General features: G+C 34.3%; 1 protein-coding gene across 1 annotated transcript; it reads right to left on the bottom strand.

Moving 5' to 3' along the window:
* Nucleotides 1-7394: 7394 nt before the first annotated feature.
* LOC121415057 (cilia- and flagella-associated protein 161-like) lies at nucleotides 7395-19954 on the bottom strand. The gene is made up of 7 exons (XM_041608135.1): nucleotides 19730-19954; nucleotides 17917-18006; nucleotides 16109-16350; nucleotides 15223-15307; nucleotides 14858-15022; nucleotides 14106-14179; nucleotides 7395-8194 (listed from the first exon to the last, which is right to left on the bottom strand). The coding sequence occupies exons 1-7, from the start codon at nucleotides 19796-19798 to the stop codon at nucleotides 8041-8043; spliced, it is 879 nt and encodes a 292-aa protein (XP_041464069.1). The 5' UTR covers nucleotides 19799-19954; the 3' UTR covers nucleotides 7395-8040.
* Nucleotides 19955-21730: the final 1776 nt, after the last annotated feature.

Below are 21730 nucleotides of genomic sequence, written 5' to 3'. Positions count from 1 at the left end.
TGAACTATTTATTAAAAATTCATGATGGCCAAAGTTAGACTGCCTCTAAGTCTACGACGTAGTAGAACTAGATTTATAGAAAAGGACAATTAAGAGCTTACCTCATCTCTTTTAGAGCACAAAGCAAGTGTCACCCTTATGACTCTTGATGCTGTTGCTCTACTGCAGCCGTGGATAGTGGCTGAACTATCCAGCACAGATCCTGTGGCATAGAAGTGCAGTGCCACAAAAATTTGAAGTGATGGGGTTAGTGCATTACTCCTTTTAGAAGTGTGTTTCAATTTATCTTCAATTAAATCTATGATAAAGCTTACACCATCTCTGGTAAATTGGTATTTTCTGAACATATCTCTGTCATCGTACAGTTCAAAAGGATTGGATCTGTCGCGAAAACATGCTCCCTCTGCAGAGCAGCTCCAACAAGAGCATTTACTAACGCCATCTTGGTTGTCATGAGCAGTGGACGTGTCGGATGAAATTGGCATTTGTCGGCAGGTAAAGAGTGACCGATGAAATTCAAGATACTTGTCAGATCAAATTAGGGCACTTGTCGGATTTTTCATCCGTCAAAGTTTCATGAAATGGAAAATTGTCGGATAAAGCAGGACTTGTCGGATAAAACGTCCGACAAGTCCTTTCATGAAACGCCGCCCAGTTATATCGGGAGGAGAGACCTGCGGGTCATAGTGATTTAGTTCGCTTTTCGCCTACCAGGCACAGGTGACGCCAAACATAATCATCAACAGCATCATCATCAACTTCAACATCATCCAAACCTGAAATGGCCATTTGATCTAACATGTAATACATTTTCATTGGAGTGTCACACTTGCTCCTGCCAACTCCAAGAGGTTGCCCTATGAAATTATGAGGTTGATTTTCTATGTTTTAGCTGTACACAGACTGTACTTCCAGAAAGCTGGCAATTCGTTAGAAATTTTGATGAATATAGAAAGAGAGAAGAATGAGAGTCATAGTTGAGTTTTAAATTTTCATTCTTCATTGCAGACCATCTATCAGGAACTTATTTTTAAGAAAAAGGTTATGAGGGGAATCGAATCAATAAGGTAACAAAGGTCAATTCTATTAAATAAAAATAGAAAAATATATATTGTGGTAAGGTATAGTAGAACACCAAAGTTGAAAGTATTTGTGTACTTGATACTTTAAAAGAGGAAACAAGAATTCATTAGTGATGAATCACCATATGAAATATGGTGATTTTTCATTGTTATCTTATTTTTAATTGGAGTTATTTTATTTTTATTTTTGTTACTTTCTTTAATTGTTTAACTTTGTTAATTTCTTTATTCATTCATTAGTTTGTTTGTAAATATAGATGTATTCAATTTCTCTTATAACATATTTACAAATAAGTTCTTGAATATAGTTTGAAATAAAGATTAAAAAATTGACTCATCTTTGATTCTTCACTAGTTTTCTCTGTTTCTACAAATGGAAAGTATTTTGATACAATCGTGCATGGAAGTTATTTTTCTTTAAGTTTCTGAGACTTCTTTTGTTTAGTGTAATATCCAACTCAGTGATAAATAATGTATTCAGCTCACCTTTCATTTGATACCACATAAGTTCACAATATTGGTTATGTTATTCATAACTCATCGTATTTTAAAATGTTATTGTTTCAATACTCTGTACCGAGCCGCATTTGCAGATCTTTATCAGCTGCTCTGCTAGATACATGTAGGGCATTCCATTAATGAATTAAGTATGAAAGGTCATTGTTAATGATTAGAAAGTACGTCATCTCTTCAGGATGTAAGTTTTGAATGCAACTCACATTCCCAGTTTTCTCGTGAACATTAAACTGGAGACTGGAGAGAATCAATTGGGTTTTTTTTGGGGGGGGGGTGTAATGTTGTGCACATGATTTTCAGTTTAAAGGAAAATGATACTTAAATTAGCCATTCATTTCCATTTTCTTTGTCTAGTCTAACATAATAATAAAGCGGATGATATAAGGCCAAGTCAAATTCAAACTTAATGAAATTAATGACCATCTTTTGCATCTTCCCAAGGTATCATTTTCTTATCTAAGAGAAACTTGTGCTCATGTCGTTCTGTTGGAGTGGGTCATTGAAAATTTGGAGAATTTAATGAAATTCTGTTAATAAACATCTTTGCATCCTCCAAAATAATTGAATACTATAGAAAAGGAAACATGTTCTTGTTCAATGCACTTCACTTTGAATTGATTATTTTTTTTAATCAATGAACATTTTCTACCTTCCCCGATAATTTATGTACTTTTCCAAGGGAAACTTGTATTCATGCAATTCAGTTGAGTTGACACTATATTAGTGTGGATTCTGTAGGCTCATTGATAAGCGACTTGATTGAAGGTTAATGTACTTTGCTACATTTCCATTTTGTTGATGGAAATGCTATTGTAATTGTAAACCTTTTTTTAAAATGATAAAAATAATCGGACATATCTATCCAGCCAATGATTTGAACCTTGTCCATTAGAACTGCAGTGTCTTTTTCTGCTAGTCTACGAGGACTGGATCCTTCTGAGTGTGCTCTTAAAAATACAATAGTTATACTCTGCACTCACCCTGCAATCATGAATACTCATGTTTAATTCAAGTTACTTCATGAATATTCATGAGCATGCAGAATAAACACTGGTATAGTCTCAACCATTCATTTGGAGTGGATTCTTGAAAATTCAAAGAATTATACATCTTTTGTATTTTTCTCAGAAACTGTTACAATTCTAAAGGAACTTGTATAGTTGTTTGAGTGGATGATGGATCCTAGAATATTCAAAGAACTTGCAAAGGGACTATCCTGGAAACAATGACTGGTAGAAAAAAACGGCTCGGTGTAAAAATGGCAGAGGTAATAATGGCAGAGGTAAAAATGGCAGAGGTAATAATGGCAGAGGTAAAAATGGCAGAGGTAATAATGGCAGAGGTAAAAAATGACAGAGGTAAAAATGGCAGAGGTAATAATGGCAGAGGTAAAAATGGCAGAGGTAATAATGGCAGAGGTAATAATGGCAGAGGTAAAAATGGCAGAGGTAAAAATGGCAGAGGTAAAAATGGCAAAGGTAAAAATGGCAGAGGTAAAAATGGCAAAGGTAAAAATGGCAGAGGTAATAATGGCAGAGGTCATAATGGTATAGGTAAAAAGGGTCTTAAACCCCCGTGAAAAAAAAATCAAAAAGTCCCCGCATGTAAGCCCTACATAGATTAACTAAGAAAGGTTCTAAGAAAATAAAAATAATGGAAAGGGTGACATTTTTACACCAAATTGATAATCTTTTGGCTGGAATATCTTATTTTTTCTGGACTCTCATGGACGGCCTTCTCATGTCAAATCGCTGTATTAATATTCAAATTTGAAGCACACTCTTGATCGCAATTGTACTTAATTCATTACAGGGAAAGTTCAACCTCAGTTAAAAGTCATTGTAGAATAGCAACAAACAAAAAATGATATTGGTGAGGGTTTTAGGAAATCAATCGAAGATTTAAAAAGCTATACTTTTATATTTTAATGATGACGTCATTTGCGAGCAGCTTTCCCATATTTGGTGTATAGAAAATATAAATGAAATGTAATTTTCTAGAAAAAAAACTCAAATGTTTTTTTTTATCTTCAGTATATATCAAGAGACAAATAATTTCACTGACGCTCCTGAAATATTTTTAAAAACAATTATGAACCATTTTATAGTGCATAAAATGTCATGGGGCAGCTTCCCATATATGACGTCAAACCCTTTGGGAACCTGCATCCACTTGGACTAGCTGCATTGAGGTATTGCTCTAAAAACTGAACAATAATTGTATCATTTACATTTAACATATCACATTAATCAGGGGCAGATCCAGGATTTTCCAAGGGGGGCACATTTTCTTGAAAAATGACACGCAAAAAAGTTTTTCGCCTACTAACTCGTCCACAAAGATAATTAGCAAGCAGAAAAGGGTCTCGCTTTAAAAAGGGGGCACACATGAGTTAGCATATTTGCTAAGATTCTAATTGTACGTCTCAAGGGGGGGCACGGGCCAGCAGTGCCCCATGGATCCGCCAGTTACATCAATATCTATTCATCATGATCCATCATGATGTGGAAATAAAAAAAAATACTTTTATTAAAGAATGTTCAGTTATTTTTTTTTATCCAGGTTAAATTATGAAAGTAGTTCGAAGTAGACCCGAACTTGTTCGTTTCAGAGGGTTAGTGGCTGCACACATTGGTGTTTACATTTAAAAAATCGTTGGGTTTGTATGTAAAGCGTTGTTCTGCTTACGAGCTTAAGATCCTTCCATCATACAGTCACTAACTGAAATCATTTTGGAAAGAAAATGCTTGAGTTTAGTCATATAAATGACAGAGTATAGATCTTTAATGACAAAAAATCAACATAATATTTCATCAGTTTTTATAACCCATTTCGTCGACAAAAGTCCGGTCATGGATGATATTATTATGATGTAACCTATCTTTATCATCTTTACCTCATTATTACCTCTGCCATTATTACCTCTGCCATTTTTACCTCTGCCATTTTACCTCTGCCATTTTTACCTCTGCCATTTTTACATCTGCCATTTTTACCTCTGCCAGTACCTCTGCCATTTTTACCTCTGCCATTTTTACCTCTGCCATTTTTACCTCTGCCATTTTTACCTCTGCCATTTTTACCTTTGCCATTTTTACCTCTGCCATTATTACCTCTGCCATTATTACCTCTGCCATTTTTACCTCTGCCATTTTTACCTCTGCCATTTTTACCTGGCACCAAAAAAACAACACTAGCTGATCAAAGACAATCACCTTATTTTCACCTTATTTTTCATCAGATTGTCAGAAGGAAAATGCACAGCACCCACCATTGTCCAAGGTTCCCGTATGAAATGAATATTTTCAGGATCCATTAAGAATTGTTACAGAATATATATTTTTATGAAAATTGTGCCTTGCCTTGTTGAGATGTAAAATCTTGAATTATATATGCTTGCTACTTAAATAAACATTGCTCACAATTTGTTAATTGCAATAAAGAAGATCAAATGAAAGTAAAACAATTTCTTTGTTAATCATTTATCTCTACATTGATTTATTAAGATTGTATTCACACAAACGACAGTGAGAAAGTGAAAATATAACTCATTTCACATGAGGAAATCAGGAATTATTTTATCTACAAGGACTACAGAATTATCAATTCTTTGAAATATATTTTCTCATTCACAGTCACCAACCACAAACATTTGTAGTCCTTAAATGCATGTTATGTTGTAAAGTTATGTGAGAATCTTCAGATCACCAATACATATCTGAAGAAAGTAGACAGATGAGCTAAACTTCAATATTCCTCACTCTACAGGTGCATGAATGCTAAATTTAAGGGGCCAAACTAAGCATGTTAAAACAAAATAATGGCTGGTGTGCTTTCTCTCTGTGGGTATGAAATCAGGTCTTGAACACTGATGAAATATCTCCTCATAATTTCAAGCGTAGTAAATGTCAATCGCAAATATTGCAGTGTCTCACTGATCATCCCCCCCTATCTCTTACTACCTACAAAATTCGAGCTTCGACAATCTTCCATACAAACCGTTTCTAACTGCCTTTTCAATTTGTGTTCTAAAAATTGTTTGCACTCCCCAAATTAAAGCATAAAAGAACATTAAATAGAATTAAACATAAGAAACATGTCTGTTTGTTGTATCAATATTGGTAAAGTCTCTGGTACATCATACAACTTACCGGTATACATATGTGCTTCATAAATAGCATTATCATTGTAATTGTCACAAGATACATTAATGAAATACTTGTAGAATATAAATTATGATAATGTGGCACCAAATGGTGTGGACGGAAGTTATATTTTCTTAGCATAACAGTCTGACATATTAGGCAAATTGATTGAATTAATATATCAAAACTCAAATATATTCATAAATACTATTCAACTACTTAGTACTTACAACACTAGTGCAACTGAAAACTTGAAATTTTCAAATAATATGTATCTCCTTTGTCTAGATCTACCATCTTTAGATTTGAGTCATGTAAATATCAGATGAAATGATTTTCGGTGATGACACCAACCTATTTAGTAGGCATGAAATTCTTAATCTGCATCTGATTGGACAAGAGCAACATTGTCAGTGAAAACCATATTAGTAAAAATGCTCTCCTGCTACCAATAGTTGCATTACACTTTAAATATGGTGAGTAATGGTGTAAAATACAAAGCAAAATACTGTAATTAAGAGTAAAGCACCAGGCCGAAAAATTGAACTGTCCAAGTTTTAGATCTTGGTTTGATTCTGTTGAATAAGGCTTATTTTTTTGTCACATTAGCACATGAAGTAAGACTATGTCTTCGATGTAATGAATAGAAGAGATGAAAGCAATAAAACTAGAACCAAATGAATCTGTGCATAGCTAGACCCCATTAAAGGCGTTATTTTTTGAAGTTCTAGGAGCAATACTTTAATATTTCACAATACTTTAATTGGTGCTGAATATATTCAAATATATAGATCTTAATATGAACATACTACTTTCTCTTATGGGCATGTGATATGTGTAAATACTTATGGCTTTACACTGTAGTACCATTGTCTAGGACTTGTTCATTTTGTACGAGTTTACAAAACAAGCTTTACTCAACAAAAAGCTTACTATTAGCAATAAATTCAAATTCAATTTTACAATTGATTGATAATAATTTTATTGGCAATGCAATAAATCATTAAATCCAACACTTGAGGTCAATTTGCAAAGTTGCATTGCTGATCTTAATATATAAAAGGTTGGCACCTCGCATGAATTCAGACCACAAAACACAATGAATTGATTTTCGTTATCTTTCAGAAGAAATTTTACAAGTCATATCTATTTTTTTTATGCTTCTTGAAAAACATTTCACATCTAAACGCAAATTTTTTTCAAAATATTTTCTAGATATGGGCAATTCCACAGGTTGGTCCAAATCATGTAACGTGAGTAACCGACACATTCCAAAGATTTGCCAGGAGCATAATAGAATTTCCCAAGTTTTGTTTTTATACAAAGGATAGTCAGACTGTGCACTTTGTTGTGATAAAGAGACGTTTAGTTCTTATCAATAATAATGGAGTTACAGCTCCAAATATGAGTCAAGGTGTCTCCAAATGTAACGTAACCGTGGAATAGCCCATATGGTGTATATTCATACACAACATTCATCATTCTCTTTAAGATTCAGTGTGATACTCTTTGTTTACAAAGGAGATTGTGCAATTTCCTATTGAACAAACTATGGTATGGATGGATTTCCATACAGTTGAGATTGATTGGATTAATGATAACACTTTGTAAAACGGGACACAGGGGACCATTTCATGAAAGTTGTCAGCACTGACAAGATGTCTTTCTCTGACAGTTACCATAGTAACAGTCGGAGGCCATAGCTTCTCAGCCAATCAAAAGCAAGGATTTCATAGAAATAGTGAGCACTGACAATTTAATCAGTGCTGAAAACTTTCATGAAACACCCCCCTGATCTTATGAACCATTGAAAGAGGAAATAAATACCATTGATAAGTTTCGGTGGTAACACTACACATGACAAAAAAAACAAAACTTTAAAATTTCAATAAAAAAAGATGCTCAATTAACATGGCATGAAACGATATGGTTTATTTCTTCCTACCAAATTCATTAACATTTTACCTCATAATAATCTATTTCACCTTTCTATATTGGATTTGAAGAAGTGACAATGAAACTTGAACAGAGGAATCACAATATATTACAATTCAAGGTGATATATAATCTTTTATATACATGTACATTTGCGCTAAAGTTCTCTGATCCTATACATCTATCAGGTCTAACCAATTGAAGTAAAATGTATATATTTAAATTAGCATTATGAAAACTTTGATATAGCTTCATATGATGACAGTACACAAGACTACAGCTGTGTCTGAACTATCGGTGCTGTTCAATCTTTCCTCCTCCATTAAGGTACGAGTAAGAGTGGGATCCAATCTCATGAAATCTCACTGCTGTTCACCTACAGGCAACGTCGCAGCCAACTTTGTGCATTGTGATGGGTGACCAGTCTTAATTATCCAATGATTGACATCCTTCTCTGCTTTGTGAGAGTCCAAGTCTGTATGCGCAACAACCTCATAATCCCTGCCAAAGGGTGTTCTGTTAAAGATAAAAGACGGTGGTTGCAGCAAACAATTATTTCTTGAGAAAGTCTTTAAAATCAAGGCTAATTGTCAAAATATTATCATCTAGATCTGGTACATTAATGTCAACTTATCTTTGTAAAAATCATGAAATCTTAGCTTAAAATGGATAATTCTGTTGATCACTAACACAGAAAAGCATATGTGGGACAGTGTATTAATATTGCTTCGAAAAATACTTGACCTTTGATGGAATTCTGTGCTTACTTTGCTAATTTCTCAGCAATTACGCATTTTCTTTCAGAGCGATTTGGCACATATTTTTCTTATTTATACATACGGGTACAAACACTTTGGTGGTAATTCATTGGATTCTGTTCGAACTCATTTTGAGATTGTTACCACCACTGGAATTTATCTTTAAAATAAAAGATATTGATATCCATCATATACATATGTGGGACCTCCCAGTTAAGAAAACTATAAAAAGTTGGTTGAATTTTGTTTTTTTTTTCTAAAGTTTGAGAGAAAAAAATCCTGAACTTTAGAATGGTACATGTATGTAACTTATTAATATACAAAATGCCATTTTACCATCTGATTTGATAAATGAGAATTTCAGGGAGAGAATTAAAGACCAAGGTAAAAACAAGGTCATATGACAATTTGGCTTATTACAGAGAGTCATGCTTGACAATTTAGTGAGGATTTCGATCCAGGTGGCACATATTTGTATATACCCAATAGGTGAAGGTTACAATCAATGGTCGATCTGTGGTGATGTTTCATAAGGAAAGCCAAAATCATTTTCCCAATCATTTTTAATTGTTTTAACTGAAATTATGATATGCAGGTGTTGAAAACATCCATTCAGGATAAAAGTATTATATTTGCCACAATTCAAATGAAGTCGTTTGAAAAATAGTGTAAATTTGGTAAATCATGAGGAAACAATTTTGGTTTACACTTTGGCGCTTCATAGTTCATGAAGTGGTTTGTTAAAAAAAAAGCAATATGAAACACCTCTGGGGAGCATTTTATGAAATGACTTGGATGTCTTATCAGACAAATCCTATCTTATTTGACAGTTGCCATAGTAACAGTGCTTCTCAATTCAATTTCAATTCAATTTCAATTTATTTTCTCATAAAAATCCATACAAAAACACAACATATACAAAGCATCGTATTAACAAAATAGAAAAACAACAACAAATAGAAATAAACATTGGATTGAATATGAGAGGGACAGCAAGAAAGGAACGAGTCTTGTGATTAGCTGACCCTAAAACATAATAATCATACAAAGACTTTAATAACAAAGAAAAAAAAATCACTAAACTACAACATAAAGGGGGGGGGGGGTGCCTAATATGCCTAAATTAAATTTATACAAACAAACTTTATGAATAACTATTTAAAATAATTTGCCTTGATTTTGACTTAAAACATTTAATGAAACTGATTGCCTGATATCTACAGAAACAGAATTCCAGAGTTGTGGTCCTTGAAATAAAATTGAGTTTTTAAAAGATGAGAGTCTTGGCTTAGGTAGATGAAAATCCTTTGCATTTCTTGTGTTTTATCCATGGAAATCACTATTGAACTTAAAAAATGTTTTGATATAATCTGGCAAGAGGTTATTGTTACATAAATACATAAATATAAGAATGTGAAATGCATGAATATCACAAAATTTTAATACATTCAATTCGACAAATAGAGGATTCGTATGGGCAAGATAAGGAGCATGAGACATAATTCTTATTGCACGTTTTTGTAAAATATATAATCTATAAATGTGAATGCTACTTGCACTTCCCCAGGCTAGAATACCATAATTGAGGTATGGATATATAATAGCATAATACATCAGTTTTAAAATCTCCTTGGGAAATGATCTTAATCTATACATAATCCCTATATTTTTGGCAAGCTTATTGCACAGATTATCAATATGATTTTTCCATGTAAACTTATTATCTATTGTTATTCCTAAAAATTTTACTGACGATACACACTTAATATCTGTATTGCACATTCTAATTGAAAGACTATCTGGTAAACATAAATTACTAAATATCATATAATTGGTTTTGGCAAGATTAATTATTCTGTTTGCATAAAACCACTCAGATATTAATTCAAGTTCAGAATTGAATAAATTGTGTAAAACATGATAGTTTGTGTGAGATAAAAACAGACTAGTGTCGTCAGCAAACATAATACAATGTAACAAGTTGGATACTTTACTAAGATCATTAATAAAGATGAGAAACAACAGCGGTCCTAAAATAGAACCTTGAGGAACCCCACATGAGATAATCTGAAGCTGTGATTTGCATTTGGATATTTAAACATATTGTTTTCTGTTAGATAGATAACTTTTAAATAATTTAAGTACATTACCTCTTATGCCATACAATTCGAGTTTTTTCAATAAAATAGCGTGATCAACTGTATCGAAAGCCTTTTTCAAATCTAAAAACATTGCTATCAAATATTTCTTATCATCAAGTGCGTTGGTAACAGTATGGACAAAATCAATAAGAGCCGAAGAAGTTGAATGACAAGCACGAAAACCGTATTGATGGAGAGATAATATATTGCACTTGTTAATAAAATAATCTATTATATATACACTTTTCTAAAATCTTAGAAAAAATTGGCAAGACTGATATGGGTCTGTAATTTGAAACGTTTTCACTTGGACCATTTTTATATACAGGAACAACACGAGCAATCTTTAATTCATCGGGAAATATACCGAGATCTAAACATTGATTGAATATTGCACAAAGGGGTTGACATAAAATATGTATTGATTTTTTATAACCTTGATACTTATATCATCATACCCAGGACTGCAATCACTTTTTATGTTTGACTCAATATCAATGATCTCAGTACAAGTGATTGGTTTAAAAAAACAAGTCCTTGGATTTCTATCCAAATATCTACAAAAATTCAAATTTAAATTATTACCCTGATCAACAGGAAAATTCATTTCAGTTACAATCTTGATAAAATATTCATTGAATACATTACAAATATCAGAGGTATCATATCATACTTGATTACATTTCAAAAAATCAATATTGCACTTTTTATTTTCACGACCCATTGCACAATTAACAGTATTCCAAGTTTTTTTCATATTTCCTTTGGAATTTGCAAAACTTTCCAAAAAATAATGTTTTTTAGCTTCTTTAATCATATTACTGACTTTATTTCTACATTTTCTGTACACTTCTTTTCGATATGGTGATGGATTTTTTAGATAAAGTCGATATAAACGACATTTTTTCTTTGACAACTTTCGAATATCAAAATTAATCCATGGTTTATTCTTTTTAGGTTTTTTTCTTCAAATATTCCAAGGTGAAACATGAATTATATACATTTAAAAACTTACCTAAAAATTGCACGTAAGTTGCATTTGGATTATTATTGTGGTAAGACCAATTGACCATTAGAAGAGATCTTAAAAAACACTTAATACTATTGTCATTGATTATTCGAAGCAGTTTATCCAAATTTTGCTGTGTGTTGATGTCGTTCCAGCTAATAGAGTATACAGGTAAATAATCACTGATGTCAGTTATTAGTATTCCCGATTCAACTTTGCATGTATATCATTGGTGATTATATTATCAAGTAAAGAGATTGTGTCATCCGTGATTCTGGTAGGATGGTCAATCAATGGATACATATGATGTGATAATAATAAATTAATGAAATTATCAACATATTGCACTTTACCCACAATTAATAAATTGATATTGTAATCACCTAATAAATGAACTATTTTATTTTCATTATTTACAATACTTAAAACATTTGAGCATCTCTCAAAAAAATCATCAATTGACTGATCTGGGGGCCTATAGATTGAACCAACAATAATACCAGAATTATTATTGACGACTTCCACAAATACACTTTCGATACAACTATCATTGTGTTCTAAGTCGGAGCGTCTTATGTATTGCACACTATTATTTACAAAAATTCCAACTCCTCCCCCTCTTCTTGATAAACGGCTAACACCTTCAAAACTATATCCATCTATATTACACAAAGGGTGTATCGTGTGCTCCCGGAACCAGGTTTCCGTGACACAAATTACCGTAGGTTTAAGTTTCACACTGTTTAAAAATAAAATTATATTATCAAAATTATTGAGTAGACTTCTTGAATTCAAGTGGATACATGAAAAGGGATTTGTAGATTTTGCTCTTCTCTCAATATATGTGTTAAACTCATCAGGTGTGAAATATTTCTTACAAGGAGAAAATTAAAAATTATCAAGCGATAGAAATTCATGCAAGATGTTTAAGTCATGGTTGCAATTGTTTAAGCATTCTCTAAAAAGATTAAACAGTAGACATTTAACAACAACAAAGAAAGAAATAAAACACATCAATATATTCATAAAAGTACATAAGAATGTGAAAAAAGGCAATATCATTAAAACATGCATGGAGTTCACCGGGGTAAAAGATATGTTCGGTGTGGTATTACCCACATAATAATTCATTTAAGAAGTGAGAACAAATGTTTATTACATGCATTTCTTTTTGTATTGTTCTGTTCGTGTTCTGTTTGTTTCAAGTTTATTCAAATCTTCTTCACAGGTAATCAGCTTATTCATGGTCTTCCCTCCTTGGGCTGGTAGCAGGGCCATGATGCGACTATCGGATGACCAGCACTGCACAACTTTACTGTGTTCACGTGTTTTCTTCAACAATTTCTGATTTCTCACAGTAAGATCCTCCACGATGATGATGCCGGCGGACCCCTTCAGAATCCTTCTCTTTTGGAGTATTTCTTTCCTTTTCCTATATGAAGTAAGTTTCACGATTATTGGACGCGGAGACAGCGGATGGTCTGAGGACTGGGGCCTTGCTCTTCCTGTACGGTGCGATCTGTCAATATCTCTGGTTACATCAATCCGAATTCCTAGCTTTGACTGACAGATGTCTGAAACAATGTTGTCTGTGTTTTCTCCTTGTGTTTCATTTTTACCTAGGATTCTGATACATGATCTACGAGAATATTGCTCTAGACTGTTAACACTTCGATCAAGCATTTCGATTTGGGGTTTTTGTGTTGTGGTGACTTTTGTTAGATTCTGAATCTCTCCATTCTTGGAATCCATTTCCATTTTCAGGTCGTAGATGGAGCTCTGCAGTTTGTCCAAGCGTTCAATTAACTCTGACATTTTTTTATCCACAGCTCTACTGACAGCCGAGTCAAGAATCTTAAGGAACTCTTCATTTTGTAATAGGTCTTTAATCACTTGGCATGTTACAGCTGCTGTTTGTCTGGTATTCATTGAGCCTGGAGCAGGAGCTGGACCAGCCATTGTTCAGAATAAAGCCCGTAGTACTTTCTATTCAACAAGGTGTTGGGATGAATACACTATTAGGCTTTCACTCTCAACTAATCTTGTTCAGCACAGATAATAACAATGGCTATTAGTATACACGCAAGTGGTGATATTCAAATGAGGAAAAGAGCAATGAACTTGAAGATCACCTTCAGGACATACAAGAAGAGATAAAGTTTACTGGAACATCACTAGATCATATACATGGGACTGTAGATCAAATTCAACAGATCAGAATGTTTTACTTCCACATGATTTTTCCTGGTTTACACTCCAATGATGAAAGGAAAATGTTACATGGTTAATAAAAGTCAATCTCACAAAGTAACAGTGCTTCTCAACCAATCAAAATCAAGGAAGTTATCAGATCTGACAACTTGTCAGATTAAATAAAAATGTTGATGAAGTGCTCCCCTGCACTCAAATAAATAAGTTAATATTTGAAAATATGGCAAAAAGGAAAATGAAATGGCTTCAAAGAAGAAACCCCTTGATGTGATACGGTGATACCTATCAAAATAGCACAGAAAACATACCTTGTAGTCATTCCGCTAATAACACAAAGACTCTGATTTGTTTTGCAGTGGTTGAAAACTATTTTCTGATTTACCTGAAAATAATGTGAAAGGAAAACATGTAAAATCTTTATATCACTGAAGGGACTGATCATGATAGTAATATAAGTGGCACTAAATGACTACCCAAGTGGTATTTCATTCATCTTAGGGGATGTTGCAAGAAAATATTTGCAATCAATTGCAAATTTCTGTGGCAAAATTAATTCCAGTGTATCAATTTATTTGTAATCAACATGAAAGATTTAGGGATCCATAATAAACTTTCTTTGTGAAAGCCCTCATTACTTATTAGCTGAAGATCCGGATTTTTTTTTAAGTGTGGTACAGTTTAAAACAAATACAAACAAGGACAAAATATAATCTTCATCAGATGGAAGAGTTGCAGCAGAATATTTATAAACTGGTAATGAAAATCTTTATAGAAATGTATTTTGGTATGAATTTATAAATGTCCCCTGTACAGACTTTTAACCCGAGTGTCTCAACATTTGAGTGAATGAAAGCAAAGTTACTAGTACACTAGAAACACCCACCTGAGGTCCTGCAGAGAATGTTGCATTTTGAACAAAAATAACAAATCAAACTAAGTCCATAATACTTGCATTTTGTTGAAAATCATTTGCGTTTCATTGCAACCCTTTTTGCAATGGGCCCCAGGCCTTGATTACCAGTAATAATGGCATGTAGCAAAAGTAGTACTAGTAACTTACAGGGACTTCATATCCTTCTGATTCCATTCTGATTTGGGGATTGAAATGAAGGATGCGCCATTCCGTCAGGTAAGGCGACTCGGATTCCTCAACAAACGTCACCTTCTGCAATCTTGACTTCTCCGCTGAGGTATGGAAAGACGCTCTATCACTTTGCATGTAAAGCTGTAAGGACAAAATTCAGATTACCAATAAAAGCACACAGTTCAAATGCTGCTTCTACTTCATTTTTAAAAAATCCCTCAAGTTTGAAAGATTGATAAATTACTTTACTTACGAAGTGCAACAATGTTTTTTTTCTAAGCCCCCCCCCCCCAAAAAAAAAGGCAAGATGAGATGAAACTGAAACATATTTGAATACTTACATTGCCTCCTACACCAGGAAGAGTACAGAGCCTGAAGTGTTCGCCGTATTTGAGAGTGGTACCAGGTTTGGTAGAATTATTTACCCTGAAAAAAAATTAAATCCAAGAGAATTACCTTGTAGATATACATGTACCTAACATTAGGATTAACAGTCAAGTTTTTATGAATGATCAATGAGAAAACATTTGAGAGGACTATTACAGAAGTTGATACCACAGGGCACCTCCCTCCCCCCCCCCCCTCAAATAATTTTCAAATAGTGAAACAAGGGGGAGGGAGAAGGAAGCTTATATTTACAAGGAAAGGTCTGGGAATGTAACCCTGGAATACCTCTTCAATTCCATTGAGGAAAAACATCACCTTTATCATCTCCCCCCCCATGACCCCATCCCCAATCAAAATATCCTAGCACAGCCCCTAAACTCAAGTCTCCATAAATTTGTTTGCTGGTAGAGCTGATTATATAATGATTAATGAAATAAAGTGGTTTGCATGTGTGTAAATGGTAAAGAAAAAGGTCTTGATACTAGGGTTTTGTGTATGAAAACTCTTAACTGTTGGTGTAAACTACCTGGGGTCCAGGGACTTCTTGGAGGAAATGAGTTCATTAAAGTGAACCATCGAATTGTTCACATTCACCCAAAATATAGGTCATTTGTGTTATAATATAATTTTCCTGTTTCATTAAATTCATTTCAAATATTCCTCACAATAAAACTGCTTTACTGATCAACTTCAACCTTGGGTCATGCACACATCATACAGAAGTATTGATGGTCTTGATTATATTTGGCAGTCACAAGGGGTTGAAGGTCACATATTTCCTTTTAAAAAACAAACAAGACACTCATGCATTTGAGATTTTTCTCATATTTTGATACTTACGGTGTGATTACAAATGTGTTCCTAACACAAGGGTCAGTTAACCTGCTTGCAGAGGCATTGCAGGTCCCTTCAAACTTCATGCTCTCGTGAATCTTGCTCTCTGACATAGCAACAGAGAGGACATTGTCTTGGCGCGGCTCCACCCCTGGCTGGGTTCTTACTTGGTCTGCATCAGCCAAGTTCATGATGACCACGGTGTCTCCATAATGAGCGTACCCATCCACACTGACCGACAACTCACACTGTGGATCAGTAATGTTGTGTTAATGTGTTAATTTGGCACTATGAAGTGCCAAATGAGCAATTCCACAAAATGGACATGAACATGACAGTACAGGCAGTTTCAAAGAACACACTTTAAAAAACACTTTCCAGTATTCAAACAGATCTTGCAGGGTTTCACCATATATTTATATTAAAAGACAAGTTCACCCAAACCAAAAATTGATTTGAATAAAAAACCAAAGTTCAAACAAGCATAAATCACTGAAAATTTCAAAATCAAAGGTAATAAGAAAGAAAGAACATAAACAAGACAAATATTTGTTGTACTGGATATTTTCAACTTAAAGATTAATTACGCCTCACACACATTTGTAAATAGTTGTGACACAATGATTTGTCTGTTTTTCCTTTTTTTATCATTAGCTAGTTTCGTTTTGACTTTTTAGCATCTATATTTTTTAATATTTATGTATGTATTTTATATATCAAAAGGTGTGACAACGGCTCAAGCTTCTGCTTATATTGTCATACCATGGCATGTCTGTAACCTTGGTATAATCAGTTATGTAAATGCTCATAATTATACATCTTTTCTTATGTAAAAGTAATATTTACTTTTGTGATGGTCACACTATGTACATTGTCATGACATGATGTAACAAAATAAATAAAAGTTTTGCTTCATTTTACAAATGATGGTGGTAACAATACCGGTAATCATAATAAGGACAAAAACACTCTTTATCGTTATTTTCATTAGAAATTCAATTATCATTATTATTAGGATTTTAAATCAGTTATCTTGGAAAATTTAATATCCATTGTTTAACCATTAATACTATGACCAATAGATACAAGAATAAAAATTAAGTTCTTGTGCTGTATATATATATAAAACTATTATAACAAGCTTTCATAAAATTGATAATTTTATGTAAGAATACCCCCCCCTCATTCTATGTGAGCCATATGTAATTCACAAGTTCAATCTTTTCATTCAATTATTCCCAATGCATCCATTCTCATGCAATAATCCAAATTTGTGATGTATTCCTGAAATCCATCTATAAGCAAAGTGCATATAAGATGAAATTTTTTAATGAACCGGTTGAGTTCACCATCTAGCTCATCTGATGCTACTGTCTGGTGGAAAATTGTATCATGCATATGTTATGAAGGATAAAATGGGTGTGCGTGATCACAGCCACATCAGGTATCTTGAATGCATTGCTCTTTGATGAAGAATTGCATTACACATGCATGTACATGTCCATTATATACATGTAGTACCATTATAAGTGGATTCTGAACACAACGTTCCAGCAGTCAAAAGTAAACATACACCGACGTAAATTTCAATTGAAATTAAAATCATTTTCATGTCATGAGTGGGTTATTCATGCACCAAAGATGCCCGATAAAACTGCAATGCACGACTGATATCGGAGTAAAAAATTCAAAATGGTAAAAAATCTGAAATTTCAGGTGTTACATGCAAGGCCTTTGCATATTTAAAATTTTTTAGCCTGATGAATATTTTTCAAATGTTTGCGAATTAAGTTTGGACACTCCATCATACTTACTGGCTTTAAAATGGTGCTCTTTAGTTGAGATGCCTTTTGAATGAGTAGTTCTCCTTTGTCTTTCTTATCCAGAAAATCTTTTACCATGTCCTGTATGGACAGAACAAGCAGAGCTTACAAATAATGTGACACAAAAAAACGACAAATTCATTTATCATTCAATTCAATCTTGTCGACTTCACTTCACTCATATCACTAGATCTAGACTACGGTAGGTAGCTGGTAGTCTATTGGGAATCTGTGATTGCAGCGATTCTGCGACTGTGCCTTTACCTTACACATCAAAAAATTTGTTATGGTACTTGGTAGATATCTCTATCTAAAATAATGTTAATTTTGGTCAAAATGGTGGAAAAATAATGAATTTCGGGCATGTCATGTATCGACCACGAAAAGCAGCCATTTAAAGTTTCTCATCAAAATCTCTGAATTGTGTGTAAAGACATGTCATGCCTTGGGCGCCATGTTTTGTTCAATCTGAATGACTGGTCGATTAAAAAAATCATATAGCTCAAACAAAGAAAATTACAGTAAACGTTAGACTGAGGGTCTATATATCCAAACGACGTATCTATACCAAACAATTTGAAAACTGTGACACTACAAATATTATAGATCTAGATAGGTAAGTGACAAATGATAACAAGTGTGGCAGTGAGTCCAAACTTTGCGTGTCCATTCTCGCGGACGGTCATTATCACAAAAACTAGCCAATATCCTTAAAAAACGACCTAAAATTACCCTTTGATATAAGTTTCTTCAGAATGAGTTCAGTATATTCATGAAAAAAGTTAAGAATTAAGATCGGCAAATTTGTCACCGTTACTAGCGCCCGTTCTGAAAAATTCTGGTATTCTCAACAAGCATCACAATATCATCATTTTGCAAGCAGAAATCATCAAAAATGTGAGTTCATTGTGGTACTTACTAATTCTACAGCATTTTGTTGTCAATTTGATATAAATATCTCACCTTTTTCTTTATGTCATAGGCTATATGATAAAATCTAGTAGGCCTAGGGCCTAAGACACTTAGCCTAACGTAAGTATGGTCAGTTCTCCCATGTCTGCGCGGTCTCCCAAGTCTGCGCACCCGCGTATCTGCGCGATTCTAGTAAAAGAATATACGCAACGAGCACGAACTTTGCACATTCAATGCATAGACAGGTATTCATAAAAAAATCCGACTCAAAATGGTGGAAAAATGATGAATTCAGAGCATTTCATGTGACGGTCTCAAAATGCAGCCTTTTGTCATCAAAATCCCCGAATCGTGTGCAAAGTGAATGAGTGCGCAGACATGGGGTACCATTTTTTTTTTCAATCTAAAAATGACTGCCCGAGGTTTTTTCCAAGAAAATCATATATTTATTTTAAATTTTTATGAGATATTTGGCACACTAACTCATTATAATGTAAGGAACATTATCAACTGAAAGATTTTGTGAAATAAGAAGAAATTCATGTTAAATCTTAGCTCAAATTGTTAGGTGCGCAGACTTGGGGCCCACCATCATACCGTATGTTAGGTGATAAATTGTGAATATTTTGTTAACAAATTTTAAGCCTGAAAAATATTTTTGAAAAGTCCGCTAAGTTTGGACACCCCATTATGCTACAATCCAATTAAAAATTCTATGAAATAAAAAGAAATTCATGATAAATCTTATGTTCAATTTTTATGCACAGACAATGAGACATGCATGGACCTCGATACCGCACCCGGCCCGCAGAGCAGCGGCCGGGTCACGTAAGCTGGCGGCGATGGCACGGAAAATTCAGATTCTGGAAATATCTGAAAATGCAATTCTTACTTCTTCCAAGCAGGTGTCTTCATTCCAGTTGCCCACTCGCACAGATGGATTATATGATCGAACACTCATCTTGTAGAGAATTCGTAATTTTCTGACGTTCAAGCAAATTCTAGTTGAGAGCTAGATCTAGGGTCCTAACGCAACAGTTCGTTCACTGTTATGGTGTGTGATGTGCGGCTTTTCGAAACAAGTCATGTGCCGCGCGGGCGCCGGCCGTCCCCCTCAGTCGTCCGGCTTTGAAGCCTTAGCAACCGGATCGAGAAAAGAGAGCAAGTGCAGCTGCGAGAGCTAGCTAAGGAGGAGCTGAGAGGCGAGAGAGCTCGAGGGGTGGGGGGGGGGGGGCTTGAGGGATTGGATCGAGGTTGAGGGTATTACAGGAATCTAATTACCGGTATTTTGATTTATTCAATTTTTGTGTGGGATGTTGCTTTCATTTCTTTTTAGTGCATTTTTACTTCAGTATTTTTCTTAATCTGTCTTTCAGTGAGATGGGCCCCGGGAATGGGCCTGTTAATTATTAAAGTGCGTAGCTTTAGGTCCCCCCATCATAAACCCGGTTTAACTTTAGGCCTAAACTTTGCTTTTCTGTGATCGGAAGTTATTTGTCAGTTTATGTTACTATAAGACATTCGAATTGCTGTTTATAAATGTTGATGTCACTAGATGACTGGAAGAATTAAATAAAAGAATTCTTATTTATGAAAAAAAAAGTTATAGGATGGGGATTTGGGTGTCCGGACAGTTCATCTTTTTGAAGCCTTCTTTTTTTGTCTTTGCCGATTACACTGAAATGAATTCTTGTAATCATCTTCTATTTTGTTCTTTATTATATTTCCTAACATTGCTTGCTAAAGTTCTGTCAGGAAAATTTTACAAGATTTATTGATGATAATTATAATCTTTGGGTGCTTTGTTTTGTCCTGGAAAAAGTCCCCCCCCCTTGTAACAGCCGATAAGTTGTGGCTGGCTTATAGGAACATAATCTTTATTTTCCCCCGAACTGGCTCTCAAAGAGCTAAAAACATGGGATTTTATTTTCAGGAGGGGGTAGTCCTGTAAGGAAAGAGCTTTATACATTCAAGATATCTCACAGGAAATAAATAAATAAGCTCTAATTCAAGCGCGAAAATAAAGTAGGACCCACTTTATTCTAACCTTAAAACGGGACATATATCAAAGACTGTTTGCAGGCCATAAGAGAATATCTATACTGATAGAGCTAATCGCGAGCTGAAAAAAATATATATATTTCGAAGTCCATCAATGTCATATTTTTTTCTACAGGGAACTCGCACAAAGAATCGCACTGAATTTTCAAGAGAACAATAAATGTATGAATTTACATCATAATCTAGAAAATATTTTGAACAAGTTTGCATTTTTGGATGTTGACATTGCTGGCCGTCCATTTAGTTGTGAATGATCGGATCGATCGTAACTCTTTAAAAGACGGGGCCCAGGACCGTTTAAAATGTAAAAGTTCTCGAAGAGGATATACATGTCATGATGTCAAATAAAATGAGAGTGCATTCTTCTAAGCACCCAACTGTAGCTCCGACGTTCAGGGACCTGGGAAGCGGGGGTGCTGGGGGTGCTGAAGCACCCCCAGAAATTTTCTTGGGGGTGCTGCGTGTATTATTTTCCATAGGCAGCACCCCCACGAAATCAGGTTCCCCTGTATATTTTTTAATATGTTATAATGTACATAATTATCACATCCAAAAATCGCAAATCATTTACATAGTCTTTCACATATTCCAATAACATCGCTCCTATCATGCCTATAACGCGACTCAATCAAGCTCGGCACCCCGATACAGTTTACACCAAAGGTTTACACACTACTCGATAGCAGGGAGAGTCACATGGGTGTGGCTGGACTTAAAACTTCCCGGTTTTATGTCGAATTAAGTGTTTGCGCGCCCGAACGCCCGTGTTTTGTATAAACAATTACAAGTCAGACAATAGAAATCAAATTTCACAGTCTTTTTCACCCTGGCC

The sequence above is a fragment of the Lytechinus variegatus genome, chromosome 5, assembly GCF_018143015.1.
Source record: "Lytechinus variegatus isolate NC3 chromosome 5, Lvar_3.0, whole genome shotgun sequence".
Taxonomy (NCBI): domain Eukaryota; kingdom Metazoa; phylum Echinodermata; class Echinoidea; order Temnopleuroida; family Toxopneustidae; genus Lytechinus; species Lytechinus variegatus.
Note: the sequence above shows the minus strand (reverse complement) of the source record. Positions and strands in the feature narration are given on the sequence as shown.

Coding starts and splice junctions, on each gene's coding strand:
- LOC121415057 (XM_041608135.1), bottom strand. CDS start 19,798: ATGAGTGTTCGATCATATAATCCATCTGTGCGAGTGGGCAACTGGAAT. Junction 16,351..17,916: donor AGAGCACCATTTTAAAGCCA/GTAAGTATGATG, acceptor ACTGATCCACAG/TGTGAGTTGTCGGTCAGTGT. Junction 15,308..16,108: donor AACACATTTGTAATCACACC/GTAAGTATCAAA, acceptor ATTTTTTTTCAG/GGTAAATAATTCTACCAAAC.